A 15,900-nucleotide genomic window follows, 5' to 3' on the forward strand; every position below is an offset into this window, starting at 1 on the left:
TTATGGGAAACTCATTTATCCAATTTTTAGATTTTTTTCAATTTCTTCTAAGATATGGGAAAAAAATATTGTTCATTTAGGTTCTTGCTGAAGTTCTGCTTCCACTAAAATTCCTCTTTGTAGCATCTAATGCTTATTAATGCATGTAAGTATGCCTTCTTTTTAGGGTGATATCGGCTGATAGATTTTCCTGAACAACTATTATGTGGTTATATTGTTTGTTCATTTCATGGATGTCCAAATAGCCTGTTAGCTTAGATGACTATTTGGCTACATTGTGAAAATTTTCTTAAACCTACATTGTTGAATTCTTTTTTAACTTTATGTTTTTTTTACCTTAGTCCTAATTGTTTCCAAATATCACAATCAATTGACTTTACCATAGTAAATGTGAGGGAAAAATATATGCCATCTCATCATAAACTTACACAGTCAAGCAGAATCCAAGAATAGACAAATTTTTCCAATTTAAAATTCATTTCAAAACAAAAGAGTAACTGAGAAAACTAGATAAAAATTGTTCAAGATCTTATTACCTGCTAACATGCAACAATTTCATACTGCAAATGCGTTCTTTACTTAAAAAGTGCAATACTATTTCTAAAATTCTTTTTGTAATCTATGTGCCAAAAATTAACAAAAGACAGTGCTTAACAACATGGAGCTACACCAATGAAGCCACAGGAGTACAAATTAAGGCAATAACAATTTTAAAAACCATACACTACTGGAAAAGTGAATTAGAGCACTTGGAAAGATGATGATACGTTTTTGATCTGATCATGGCATATGTCACTTGGGGAATAGTAGACGTACTGATAATGGTTTCAAAATTTCTGCCAACAGACACTGTAGTGGTGTAGCTACCAGAGCGCCATCTGTGTCTACCCTTTAATAGGGAATGCTCACAGACATAAATCTCAGTGAGGGACATACGTGTGAAGCAAGCAGGCAACACTGCCATAGATATGTACATGTGTTTCCTACAGCCAATGGAGAAACTTTGAAAGGGGTCAAATTGTGGCATCCTGAGTGGCAGGATGGTCCTTTTGGAGAATTGTCACACAAGTTAGGCATGCTGCATCAGTTGTGCCACAGTGCTGATATCAGTAGTCATGTGAACATCCTCACATCATTAGATGAAGTTCTGGATGTCCATATGGCACAGATGCCTACCAGGATCACCGTATTGTAAGGACAGCAGTGGTATATCATACAGCTACAGAGGACAGATAAGAGGGCTTGGGAGCCCAGACATGTCAGCATGAACTGTTGCAAACCAGTTATTAGCAGTAGGATTATGGGCATGCACACCTCTAGCCACAGCATTGACATGAACACTTGATTGATGCCATCAGAGGATTACTTTTACTTGGAAAATGAAGTGGTGCACTGTGATCTTCAGCAATGAAAGCAGGTTCTGCCTGATGCAAGTGATGGTCATTTGCAAGTATGGCGTAGATCTAGTAGTGCTGTCTCATACAGTGCATTTATCCAAGACACATGGCTCCCACCCCAGGCCTTATGGTTTGGGATGCAGTAAGCTACAGCTCTTGTTCACATTTGGTGTTTCTGAAGGGGACACTAACCACCATTTGGTACATGCAGAACATTTTTAGATCCATTCTTTTGCTGTTCTTGCAACAGGAAGGCAATGGTTGTTCCAACAGGATAAGGCTCACCCACATACTGCCTGTGAAAGGTAACAAGCTCTGGCAGACATGCAGCAACTTCTGTGCCCAGCATGATCTCAGGACTTGTCTCCAATTGAGCACATATGGAATATTATGGGACAAAAAGTGACTCATGCAACTCATCAACCAACAACTCTTACAGAACCACATGAACTGGTTGAGCAGGCATGGGATAACATATCCCAGGACAGAATTCATCATCAACTGGATGCCAGAGTCAGCACCTACATGGCTGCCTCTGAAGGCTACACTGTATACTAGTATGGGTGTTTCAGGTGGGTGGATACCTCACAACTGCTTGTCCTGTTGATCTGTAGATGTAATTGTATGTTGAACTCCATATATACTGTTGCAGCAATAAATCTTGTATGATTTGGAAACCTCTAAAAGGATGCACTAATATTTTTTGCAGCAGTCTATATACATCTAAACTATCACACCCCAACCCCTCACTAAAAAAGAAAGGATACTTGTGTCAAGAGATTTCCCTGATGTCAGAATGCGTACTTGTTCCAGCACATATGGTGTGACATCTTTTCCTTTGATACCATTCTTTTCTGCTTCTTGTAGTGATTGTTGTATAGCTTTTTCTATATGATCACCTGTAAGTAACCAACAGATTACCAAATATTCATGTAAAAAGAAAGAAAAAAAGAAGAAAAATAAAAACCACAGAATATGAGAGAAATATGTAACAAGAGAAAATGTTCCATCAAAAATTTAAAAATTTGGTAGTCTTACCTAATACAATTTCCAATAAAAGCAGGAAAATTAAATATATGCCAAATATTTAAATTAAATGTGAACTTGTATCAAACAATTAGTAATTTATATTTTCTGATGCATTCAGATGAAGTCGACTTAGCATTAACAAAGTATATTTTAACAAAAATTCTCTCTGACCACATATCAGATATTTGGACACACAGCAAAGAAAAAAATACATTTTCTGAATCTCCAATATACGAGGGCGGTTCAGAAAGTAACCTCTGATTGGTCACAGTGTGGGTTGTGGGGGGAGTAGCGACGCCATCTGTGCATTCACGCACTCAACAGGTCAGTCGGCATCAAGCCGTGGTCGAGTGAACGTCGTACCTGCGCTAGTTTAGTTTTTGTGGCAGTTTGAAATGTGTGCTGCAATAGAAAACCCCGCCAAATGTGAAGTGCATGCTGTCATAAGGTTTTTTACAGCCAAAGGATATTCTGCAGCAGCTATTCATTGTGAGCTTTGTGCCGTGTACGGACCAAGAGTTATGAGTGTAGGAGTTGTCCGTGAATGGGTACGTTTATTTAAAAGTGGACGAGAAAACGTTCATGATGAAGAGAGGAGTGGTAGACCATCATTGGTGACTGACGAACTCGTTCAGACAGTTGATGCAAAAGTTCGTGAAAATCGATGTTTCTCAATGTCGGAGTTGTCTACTGGTTTTCCACAGATTTCTAAGACTCTCTTGTACGAGATAGTGACAGCAAGATTGGGTTACCGTAAGTTCTGTGCACGATGGGTGCCCAAAATTCTTACCGACCACCACAAAACTCAAAGAATGGCCTCTGCATTAGACTTTCTGTCACGTTATGAGGACGAAGGAGAACCATTGTTAAACAGAATCGTGACCGGTGACGAAACCTGGATTAAGTACATGAACCCTGAGACAAAAGAACAATCAAAGATGTGGGCACATTCAAATTCGCCTACCAAACCAAGAAAAGCCTCGCAAGATTTTTCTGCCAGAAAACTGATGGCAACGGTGTTTTGGGATGCCAAAGGGGTGTTGTTGGTTGAATTCATGGAACGTGGTACGACCATTAATAAATACGTGTACTGTGAAACAATAAAAAAGTTACGACGGGCTATACAGAACAAACGCCGTGGTATGCTGACTTCCGGTATCGTTTTTTTGCACGATAACGCCCGTCCTCACTCTGCTCGCAGAACAATGGCCCTTCTTGAGTCCTTCAAGTGGGACGTTATCAACCATCCACCTTACAGCCCAGACCTGGCGCCAAGTGATTATCACCTCTTCATGCATTTGAAGAAATGGCTCAGGTCACAGCGGTTTGATGACGACGAAGAGCTCAAAGATGCGGTCACAGGTTGGCTCCAGGCACAAGCGGGTGATTTTTATGCAGAAGGAATTTCAAAGCTTGTGAAGAGATACGATAAGTGCCTCAATCGCTATGGAGACTATGTAGGAAAACAGTGCAAAGATGTAGTTGTAAGATATATATATTAAAATATTTTTATTTAACTTGGTGTATTTTTTTAAATCAACCGGAGGTTACTTTCTGAACGGCCCTCGTAGAATGGGTTACACAAATGCAAATGTTGCAATAGAGTCTCAAAATGAAAGACACTGGTAGCAACACTAATTGCACGTCATAATAGTAGCAACTGACAGATCTGTTTCAAAGTGGTTGGGACACTTTGTACTTGTATGTTTATGACAACTTATTTAGTATGTTGTTGGACTCACACTGTAAAGCAGCTGGATTTCAACAAACTTTGGTTTTATCCTGGCAACACAGAATCCAAGTATTAGAAAAACTATTCAGTGACGTTTCATTACCTGTTCATTTTTGTTACATCTAAAATACAAAAATGTCTGAACATCCAAAGATTATTATTATTATTATTATTATTATTATTATTATTATTATTATTAATTGTGCCTGAAGGCCATACACCAAACTCTAAGTGTTTTGGAATTTTACAAAGTATGGTTACACTTATCTAAAAGTTTCATAATCAGTTTTAAATTTTTATATGTACAGTCTATCATCAACCATTACCAACTACTAAAGTAACTCTTCTTCATAAAATATAGATATATATATTCCACAAAGAAGAGTTACTGCAGTAGTTGGTAATGACTGATGAGATGTGATTAACTTTTATATAAAATTGATTTGCTGGTTTTCATATCATTTACATTTGAAAAAAAATGTGATTGATATCCCCTACTGTTATTTCATCACGTGAGAAGTAAGGATTATTTTGAACGTGGATTCATTGAAGATGACTAGGGAATGATCCACAATTACATCACATGCAAATTAGAACTTATACCTTTTCCATTTTCTTTAATTGTGTGAAACCAGGGCTTTGAGGAAATGTTTCATTGTATTTGTCCAAAACGTTTCCCTTAATGCATACAGATGATTGATATTCATCTTAAAATTAGTGCCTTGCTCTTCTATATAGTGTAGGTATCATATCTGATGGTGGTAATAAGATGTTTTTAAAAATACTGTTTTGAACAGCAGTTTTTGATTAAGTCATTGACCAATTCATTATATTTAATGTTAGTGTATCCTTTGATTCTCATACATTTCTTCCTCTTCCTGAAATTTTTGTTGCCTTCAGAACCTATTATGAAGTCCACTACTTTTCTTGAGAACAGCAGTCATCTGTGTATCTTGGAATATGTTTCTACAATCTATCAAAACAAAATGTTTCTCACTGGGAGGTTCTGCAATTAATTTAAAGCTGCAAGTATAACTGGAAAGCAAAAGCAGTTCTGCTGTGTCATCAGAACAAGACACAGCCAGGGCAAGATCACCACAGGCACAAAGATTCGAGGTAGTGCCAGTCCCATAAAGACTCACCACTTGCGCAAGTTCCATCAGCGGCACTGAGGGTGGAGATATCGACTTCGCCTTGGCCAATTGCCAGCTGAGTACAATCTGCCAATGACAGAACAACAACAGACAGAAGCCTACTTGGATGACAGAAGAGCAGGTCCCACCCATTTGGTAATAGATTATCATCCAGGGCTGACTTAGTCAGGGAACATCGCTTAGTGAACTCTTAGAAGTGAACAGACAGTTGTTGTAAATTGCAATTGCTATGTACTGTGATGTTTACCTATGATTATTTGCACTTAGCCATTGATGGGCCTTTTTTGTGTTATATTACAAGCAGTGTTACAGACTTCACATTTCAACTAGTCACAAAGATAAGTAAACCTTTTAACTAATTTATGTGACTTTGTTACTAATTTGTTGGAGTGTTGTAGGACTTTAGTTCTCTTATCCTGTTATCTGACCTGATGGCATTGCTGCATAACAGTGGCAGGGAGAAATTGTTTTAGTGGTGCACTGCACCAGAAGCCATTTCATGAACTCACAAACTTGGCCCCCACAACAGAAGCAATGAGGCCTTTACGAAACTGGAGAAGAGAGTTTACAAAAAGTTCCTTGTAGCCTGTGCTTGGCCATAGGAATAGGCAACCCACTGTTCAATTATCTGGGCTTTTGGAGCCATTAGTATAAATCTCGACATATTTTGGGAAATTATCAGCCATGCAGCTGCAACAGTACACCTATTTGTTTTGGTTGATAAGTAGAAAACATCTACTACTGAACTTATTTCATTATACTGATAATCTCAATTAGGATATGTTGGCATTCTTCAGAGATTAGGTAAAATGTCCTTCAAATCTATGAAGCTTATACACGATTTTGATTTTAGGGAAGTGTTTAGTCTCTATCTATTCATTTTTCTTGAAACAATCAGTCAAGATTCTGTAGCACAGCATGGTCAATTGAAGAATGTCTGTTTAGGAGGAATATCGGTATATCCGTAATTAATTTTTGCTTTGAGGCATTAAGCATTTCTGCAGCTTCCACCAAAAATGTCTTTTTTTTTAATGAACTCCTAGCTCATCAGCAAGTCCTAACACATTTAACTGTAATTTTCCTACTTTCAAAACTGATTTCCTGTTGCCTCTGCAAAACAATGTGCTTCCAATGTCAATTTTAGATCTTATTAGATCCCTGTATTTTAGCAGTAGAATATTATGATCTGCTCCCCTACGATACTGTTGTAACTGAGCATGATGTGCTGAAATAAGGCTGGATCTTGACTAAGAGATAGGCAATCTACCCCACACATTATATGTGTGAGTCCATTATTGTTCCTATAAATTTAGTTTGACTCTTCACTGGGCACATTTGGTAATTTAATCTCATGCATGTTAGTCCCAGTGGAATCCTTCATCTGCAAAAGTTGACAACAGCAAGCCTTTAGAGACCAACCAATTTTCTCTCTTCGTTTCTTCAAGTCAGCTACCAGAAATATACATACAAGTATCATAAGCATATTGAAGTACTTGAACAGCTCTTGGAAGCTTGGTTCACATTTCCACTGCATAAATATTAAACAGAACTGGCCTCAATAATGATCCCTGTGGAATGTCAACAGTGGCATATTTGGCATACAGTTTTATTTTTTAGGCATAAGAGGACAGTCCTTCTAAAGAAAAATTTGCTTCTACCATAAACAAAACTGTAGGGCACTCCAGTCTCTATCATTCTTTGCCATGATAAGGGAATGACAACTGCATCACACGTCCCTTCAATATTCATGAACATGGACATAACACAATGTCTTTTTCTTAAATGCTCTTTGTATGTCCAAAGTGAGTTATGTCAAACTAACTAAAGTAAAGTGATGTATTCAAAAACTGTTTTGATAGACTAGCAGTATATTATTAGTTTCTAGACATCATTCAAGACAATTTTTAATTACTGTATTTGTTCCAAATTTTTCACAATGCATCGGGTCTGTAATAGTCAGCAGATACTGGATCCTTTCTGTATTTCAGAATTGGTATAATATCCTTTCCTCCAGGAGTACTAGTCCCACAGGATATGCAGAAGAACTTCTGTTATGTTTGAAAGGTTGAAGATTAGGTACTGCCAGATGTAAGGGTGTGAAAATCTCAGTCTAGCACATAGATTTAATCTGTCACAAAATTTCAAATCAGCATACTGTCTGCTGCAGAGTGAAAATTCATGCTGGAAACAATCTCTTAGGCTTTGGATAAGCCGTGTCTCTGCAATAGTCTTTCCTTTAGGAATGCTAATGCCAAAGGGTAATTTGTGAAGTTCGGAAGCTAGGATATTATGATGTATTGATGGAAGTCCAAGGACATGAGGTCAGGTCATAAGTTATGTTTGGATAGCTAAATCAGCAGAGCATTTGTCCACAAAAGGTAAAGATCCCAGGTTCAAGTCCCTGTCTGACACACAGTTTTAATTTGCCAGGGAGTTTGAAATCACTCCAGTGCAGAGTTGAATTTATTCTGGAAACAATTCCTTAGGCTGTCACTAAGCACTGTCTCTGTAATTTCATTTCTTCCAGGTGTGCTAATCCTATGAGGAATGCAAGAGAACTTCTGGGAAGTAGGGAAGGTAGGAGATGTGGTACGGACAGAATTAAGGCTGAGAGGGTGGGTTGCGAGTCATGCATGGATAATTCAGCTGGTAGAGCTGGTCTGTAAAAGGCAAAGGTCCTAGGTCTGACTGCTGACCTTGCACACAACTTTAATCTGCCATGGAATATCAACTCAGTGCACACTCCACTACAAAGTGATATTTCATTCTAAAATTGATCCTTTTGTTTTTCTTTTACATCACCTGTGTTGGCAAGCTGAATAATTTACAATTTTTATCTCAATTCAAATTTATGGTGTTGAGAAAACTAATAAATCGTTAAAGAGTCAAAACATGTATCTGCTACCAATTCTATACTTTCTCAACCATTGTCAAGTGCGTGGCATTATGCTAATTATTAGGGGTTCTTGCCATTCCATTCTTCATGATTAGTTAAAGGACTCTGTACATGCTGTAATTAATCTAATCTTGTCTTTTGCAGTCTAGATTATAGTAAACTAATCTCAAAAATGAGTAAACTTCGGTATTATGCACAGAAGGTGAAAAATGATTTAACAACAAACAATAAGCTTCAGACATCACAAAAGACTTTTAAAAATTACTGAATTAACAATAGAAAATGAACAAAACTTACCAGAAAGTGCAAATTCTTCTGGTACAGGAACAGCAAGTAACATTCCTGAATTGAGTTGTGCCCGCAATAGACTATGAAGCATACGGGCAGCTTCTTCTGTTGTTTCAACATTATATGGTGAAGAAAACCCACTGCTGGCTGAGTAAAATGCTGGAAAATCCTTATTCTTGCCGTAAGTAACAACATTTACTCCTTGTGTTTCCTAAAAAGGAAAGGTAAGACAAAAGTTGCTGCAATGTAATAATATATGCCCTATAAAACTCAGTCGAGTGGCAGACAACAAGGCAAGGGGATGTGCCTGTTACGGTAGAGGTAGCAGCAGCAGCAGTACTTATCTGATACATAGAACTTTGGTTTAGTTTGTGTTTTTTACATATGTCTGTGATGAAGTGATCTGTACCTGTGTCTTTTACAATGCAGATTAGGGTTTAGAAAATTATTGTAAATTTTTGTTTTTTCATAAATCTTAGTGCATATCCTTGTGTGAGGCAGCTACCCCGTGTAATTTTCCACTGCCATAAGTGCTATTTCACATCACTGTGTATAAACCCCTTGTTAGTACACAGTGTATAGTTTAGATCAGTGCACTGAAGTTTGTATACTCACTTCCTGTAGCATCATGTTCAGGACTGATCAAGGTCCTCTGGTTTGGAGCAGAGTGGAAAGTCCAATAACTCTGTGATGCTACCAAATGAAAATTTCTTGACCTCCACTATTGGGTGCAGAGCTGTATGCTTCCCCTTAGTATGTCAATCAGGCTCTACATGCAGGAAGCTGCTAATAGGGCAGTACAACATGTGGTTTTTATGTTAGTTACCCCCACCCCTTGATATCAGAGACAAACTGAATGCCAAATTGAAGGTTACATTGGCCACAGCATTCTCAGAGAATGCTCACTCTCATAGATCAGTTGTAGGAAAGGTTAATGTTATAATATCAAGTTTAACACATATATTTCAGAATGACACAACACATATAAGTCACAGAGTAAGTTGACAAGCAAGACATGTGTATATGTTAGCATTCGAATGAGCACTGAGTCCCAATCTAGCGGCCGCTGCTCGGTTGGCTGCTTAGGTGGCGCAGCTGCTGCATGACTGGCAGACAGCGCCGCACGTAGAGGACGCGCGTAATTGCGCGGCGGCGCTTTGAGTGATCGGCGAGTCACAACACTTTTCCCCCCTTTGAAATTGTTGCACTGGTCTTGATGGAGGTGTCCTGGAGATGGCTAACGTTCATAGGCGTTGTGTGACTGGCCGTAAAGTCTCGAGGAGGAGGCTTCTCGTACGGACGGAAGTGTCCCCGATGATAACGGGTCGAGATGACAGGAGACATAGGGGTCGAATCTGCTGGGGCCCCATGCACCAATCTGCCTGTTGCAGCAAGTCCAGCTGATATGATAGGAGACATGGGCGATGTGTAGGCATCCGTTGGAGGTGGAGGCGAGTAGATTTGCTCTGACAGAGGATGGTCATCCGGTTCCTGCATGGGCACTTCTCCTGGTGGCATCCGTTCTTGTGCTGGCATCGCGATGACGGTGAGAGGGCTGCATTGTGAATATTGAGAGATGCCAAGATCCCGAGCATCAGGTAGAGCCAAAGGTGGTGTAGCGGCATTCGGAACAGGTGTTGCTGGCACACGAGGCCGAAGCTGGTCCGAACGACACACTGCAACACCCGTGTCCGTCTGGATTTCATACAGGCATCTGCCACAGTGTCTTAAGATGCAGCCTGGGCTCCATTTTGGCCGCCTGCCATATCCCCGTACCCAGACAAGGTTGTCGGCGGTGAACCGACCAAATGAAGGCACCTGCGGCCGTGAGGTGGAAGGCCGCAGAAGATGAAGTAGCGTGCAGGGCTGTCGGCCATGTAAGAGCTCAGCCGGGCTGTGGTCGCCCATGGGGGTGAAACGGTAAGATGCCAGAAACTGGAGAAGCGCATCATCAGCAGCAGAAGAAGTCAGAAGTTTCCACATCTGAGCCTTAAATGTGCGGACCAGTCGTTCAGACTCACCATTGGATTGTGGATGGAACAGCAGGGCCGTGACATGCATAACGCCGTGACGAGCACAAAAATCCGCAAATTCGGAAGAGGCAAATTGCGGACCATTATCAGTAACAAGAGTAGAGGGGAGGCCTTCCAAAGAAAAATTGCGGGCGAGAGCACTGGTGGTTGCCACGGTGGTAGGCGACGTGCAACGGACAATGAAAGGAAAGTTAGAGTAGGCGTCAATTACAAGGAGCCAATAAGTACCTAAAAAGGGTACCGCAAAGTCAGCATGAATGCACTCCCAGGGCTTCTCAGGCAAAGACCACGGTGACAAAGATGACTTCGGGGCAGTGGCCTGTGATGCACAAGGGCCTCAGGCAGCGACCATGTGTGCTATTTCAGAGTCGATGCCAGGCCAGTACACATGACGGCAAGTCAGAGATTTTGTGCGAGACACACCCCAGTGCCCTTGGTGAAGGAGGCGCAAGACCGAAGCACTCAAAGACGCAGGTACCACAACACGCGGCGAAGCATTGTCTGTGGAGAGGAGGATAACACCATCCCTAGCCGTGAGGCAGTAGCACAAAGCGTAGTAGTTCCGCAACGGATCAGAAGTCTTAGCGGACGGGCGATCTGGCCAACCCTTCTGAATACAGCGTAAAACCCGGGAGAGGGTAGGGTCAGAACCCGTAGCAGCCGCCAGCCTGTCCCCAGTGATGGGGAACCCGTCCACAACCCGCTGCTCGGCAACATCCAGGTGGAAACACAAAAGTTCAGGCCTATCGAATGCCTGATCAGGACCCATGGGAAGGCGAGACAGAGCATCAGCATTCGCATGTTGAGCCATTGGCTGGAAATGAATCTCATAATTGAAACGAGACAAGTAAAGAGCCCAACACTGGGGGCGGTGTGCAGCCTTGTCGGGAAGTGATGTTGATGGATGAAACAAGGAAACAAGTGGTTTGTGATCCGTAACAAGATGAAATTTTGAGCCATAGAGAAAAACACCAAACTTATGAAGAGCATAAATAATGGCCAAAGCTTCTTTCTCAATTTGAGAATACTTTTGTTGGGCATCCCTGAGTGTTTTGGATGCATAAGCAATGGGTTGTTCCGAACCGTCAGAAAAACGGTGCGCAAGGACTGCACCAACCCTGTATTGGGAGGCGTCTGTGGCAAGAACAAGATGTTGGCCAGGTCGATAAGTAGCCAGGCACGGGGCCTGTTTCAGCATAGTCTTCAATTTCTGGAAAGCCGCTTTGCATGACGCGTTTTTATGCAACAGGCGATGCAACGGCTGAGCCACCGAAGCCACAGACAGTAAAAACTTGTGATAGTATGCTATTTTCCCCAAGAAGGCCTGCAGTTCCTTAACAGATGTAGGGTGAGGAAGGGCATCAATCGCAGCGACAGTTTGCTGAAGCGGACGAATACCATCCCGAGAGAGTTGAAACCCCAGGTACGTGATAGATGCCTGAAAAAATTGTGATTTCTGAAGATTACACTTAAGACCGGCAGTCTGTAAGACATGAAATAGTGTGCGGAGATTTTGAAGATGTTCTTCAGTGGTGGAGCCAGTGACAACAATGTCATCCATGTAATTGATACACCCAGGGACAGGGAGCGATAATTGTTCCAAGAATTGCTGAAAGAGAGCAGGGGCGCTAGCAACCCCGAATGGCAAGCGTTGGTATTAATAGAGGCCGAAAGGCGTGTTAAGGACCAGAAACTGCCGGGAAGCAGCGTCGAGAGGAAGTTGATGATAAGCTTCTGATAGGTCAATTTTAGAAAAATACTGGCTTCCAGCAAGTTTAGTGAACAGTTCTTCAGGAAGGGGCATAGGGTAAGTGTCAATGAGGCATTGAGCATTTACAGTGGCTTTGAAATCGCCACAGAGACGAATATCACCATTTGGCTTAGCAACGACAACGACAGGAGAGGACCACTCACTGGAAGTGACAGAAAGCAAGACCCCTGAAGTAGTGAGACGATCCAACTCCCGTTTTACCCGACCACGAAGGGCCACAGCAATGGGCCGAGCCCGAAAAAACTTAGGTCGAGCAGTGGGTTTGAGCGTGATATGAGCTTCAAAGTCGCTTGAACGGCCTAACCCAGGAGAAAAAAAGGGACGAAAATGTCATGGACAAGGAATCCAGTTGAGCAGAAGGAATAGCACCAGAGACAATATTGACAGAGACATCTATGGAGAACCCAAAAGCGGGAAAGGCATCGAAACCAAACAGATTTTCTGCATTGCTCTGGTCGACCACAAATATGGGAACAGTGTGAACGATGGATTTGTAAGATACCTCAGCATTAAACTGTCCCAAGAGAGAAATCTTCTGTTTATTGTACGTCCGTAATTGCCGAGTGACAGGTGACAGGAGTGGAGAACCCAACTGAAGATACGTCTGAGAATTAATTATAGTGGCAGCAGAACCGGTATCCACTTGCATGCAAACACCTCGACCAAGGATTTGGACAGTGGGGAATAACTTCCCTGAAAGGGAAGAAGTGCAATTGACAGACAACACAGAATCAGAATCAGCGTCATGTTCATGAACATCATGTATGCGGTTGGATTTGCAAACGGAAGACACATGACCTTTCTTTTTGCAATTGTGACACACAGCCCAACGTTGGGGACAATCCTCGTGTGAATGTTTCGTAAAACACCGCGGACATGAAGGAAGTTGCCGGGGGTTTTGCTGCAGTTTCTTAGCGGGTTGTTTACGGCTAGGCCGAGGCTGTGCGTGGGAGCGCACAGCGGCCACGTCGGCCGGCGGGGACGCGCCGCACGCGTCGTCAACAGCGCACAGAGGTTGTATTTCCCCGACATCACCCCACGCCTCTATTTGCGCCCCAGCGGCGCGAGAAATTTCAAAAGACTGCACAATGGAGAGAACTTCATCTAGAGTCAGATTCGCCAACTGAAGGGCACGTTGCCGAACTTCTTTGTCGGGTGCCGACCGGATAATAGCATTCCGTACCATGGAATTGGCATAGGATTCTTTGCGAACGTCAGTAACAAATTGACACTTTCGACTGAGGCCATGAAGTCCAGCACCCCAAGTGCAATAGGATTGATGTGGCTGTTTTTGACAACGATAAAAGGCAACACGAGAGGCTACCACATGCGTTTGCTTTTGAAAATAGACAGACAGAAGTGAGCACATTTCAGCAAAGGACAAAGACACAGGATCCTTCAAAGGAGCCAATTGTGACAACAACCGATACATTTGAGGTGAAATCCAGGAAAGGAACAGAGACTTACATGGTTGTTCGTCCGTGACATGAAATGCCAAGAAGTGCTGTCGAAGACGTTTTTCATAATCAGACCAGTCTTCCACTGTCTCGTCGTAAGGAGGAAAAGGAGGTATAGCCAATGACAAGAAACGCCCCACATTTGATGCCGCGACGAAATTGCGAATCGCTGCTGTTAGAAGCGTTTGCTGTTCAAGGAGATTTTGCAATAGTTGCTCGACAGTAGCCATGGAACCCTGTGGGTCAACGGTGAAAAGGAAAAGTCCACTACCTCGTCGCCAATTGTTATAACGTCAAGTTTAACACATATATTTCAGAACGACACAACACATATAAGTCACAGAGTAAGTTGACAAGCAAGACATGTGTACACGTTAGCATTCGAATGAGCACTGAGTCCCAGTCTAGTGGCCGCTGCTCGGCTGGCCGCTTAGGTGGCGCAGCTGCTGCATGGCTGGCAGATAGCACCGCACGTAGAGGATGCGCGTAATTGCGCGGCGGCACTTTGAATGATCGGCGAGTCACAACAGTTAATATGAGTATCCACAGAAAGGTCTCAGAATTAGTATTGGTTATTAAGCATTGTTATGCCCAGATAGTATTAGGAACAAAAGTTGGTTGAAATCATAAGTGAATAGCAATGAAATCCTAATTTCAGATTGGAATATTTATCATAAGGATAGGTTGGATAGGTTAGCCACCAATGGTGGTGATGTATATATTGCAATAAGGAATCCGATAATATCTAGGGAGATTATCACAGATCTCGAATATGAATTAACCTGGGTGAAGCCGAACATCAAAAGTCAGTCAAAAATGATAATAGGATTCTTTTATAGATCACCTGGGTCAGGAGATGTAATGCTAGAGCACTTCAGAGAGAACTTACAGATTATATTTAATAATTTTCCTGATCATTCTGTTGTAATGGGGAGTGACTTCAACTTGCCAGGTATAGTTTGGGTAAGCCATGCTATCAAAATTGGTGCCAGGGACAGGGATTCATGTGAGAGACAGTTACAGGATGAACACATGAAGGTTATGTCTTGGATGTCCTAGCAACAAACAGACCTGAACTTTTTGAATCATTTATCATAGAGAAGATATCAGTGATCATAAGGCTATGATAACAATTATGGCTATGTGTTTTATGAGGAGTGTTGAGAAAGGAAAGAAAATATTTTTGCTTTGCAAGACTGACAGTATACAAATTGCAGAGTATCTGGGTATTCATTATCAAATATTCAGTGACGAGAATGACGGTATGGAGCACAAATGGAAAAAATTAAGAAGCACTGTTCAATGTGCCTTACACAAACATGCTCGAGCAAGATCTTAAGGGATGGGAAACACCCACCATGGTTTAATAGCCATGTTAGAAAAGTGCTACATAATCAGAGATAGGTTCATCTCAGATTCGAGAGAGATCAAAACCTAGCTGACAAATAAAAGCTGAACAGAACAAAAATGAGAGAAGCATTCAATGAATTTTAAAGTACAATTCTGTCAAACAATAAAAAGCCTAAGAAATTTAGGTTTTATATAAAATCAGCAAATGGTTTGATATAATCTATTCATTCACTCAGTGAGCATACTGGCATCAAAACAGAAGATAAAAGAGAGAAGGCCAAAATACTGAATTTGATCTTCCAAAATTGTTTCACAGCAGAAGATTGTGACACAGTCTCTTCTGTCAATCACTGTAGGAACTTTGAAATGGAAAATACTGAGATAACTGATTGTGGGATAGGAAAGCAACTGCAATTGCTTGGTGGTGGAAAGGCATCAGGACCAGATGAGATATATGTAAAATTCTACAAAGATTACACAAAAGAACTCCCATTTCTTCTAGCAGCAGTTTATCACATACTGCTGGAGCAATGAAGGGTACCTAGCAACTGGGAGGAAGTGCACGTCATTTCCATTTTCAAGAAGGGCTTTACGATAGATGTGCACAACCGCAAATCTATATCCTCGATATCAATCTGCTGTAGAATTATGGAACATGTTTTATGCTCAAGAATTATGACATTTATGGAGAATGAAAATCTCCTCTATAGAAATCAACATGGATTTTGCAAACAGAGATCTTGCAAAACTCAGCTTACTGTGTTCTTCCATTAGATCCATAGCACTGTAGACA

General features: G+C 41.5%; 1 protein-coding gene across 2 annotated transcripts in view; it reads right to left on the reverse strand.

Annotated features, from left to right (window-relative positions):
* Positions 1 to 15,900, reverse strand: part of LOC124777387 (pseudouridine-5'-phosphate glycosidase-like) — a 143,611-nt gene that overhangs the window by 48,589 nt on the left and 79,122 nt on the right. For both annotated transcript variants that reach the window (XM_047252778.1, XM_047252779.1), the window contains exons 6-7: positions 8,506 to 8,707; positions 2,165 to 2,296 (exon numbers count right to left, since the gene is read on the reverse strand). In XM_047252778.1, coding sequence (XP_047108734.1) covers positions 2,165 to 2,296; positions 8,506 to 8,707 — 334 coding nt within the window. The remainder of the gene's footprint in view (positions 1 to 2,164; positions 2,297 to 8,505; positions 8,708 to 15,900) is intronic.

Source organism: Schistocerca piceifrons, chromosome 2 (genome assembly GCF_021461385.2).
Source record: "Schistocerca piceifrons isolate TAMUIC-IGC-003096 chromosome 2, iqSchPice1.1, whole genome shotgun sequence".
Taxonomy (NCBI): domain Eukaryota; kingdom Metazoa; phylum Arthropoda; class Insecta; order Orthoptera; family Acrididae; genus Schistocerca; species Schistocerca piceifrons.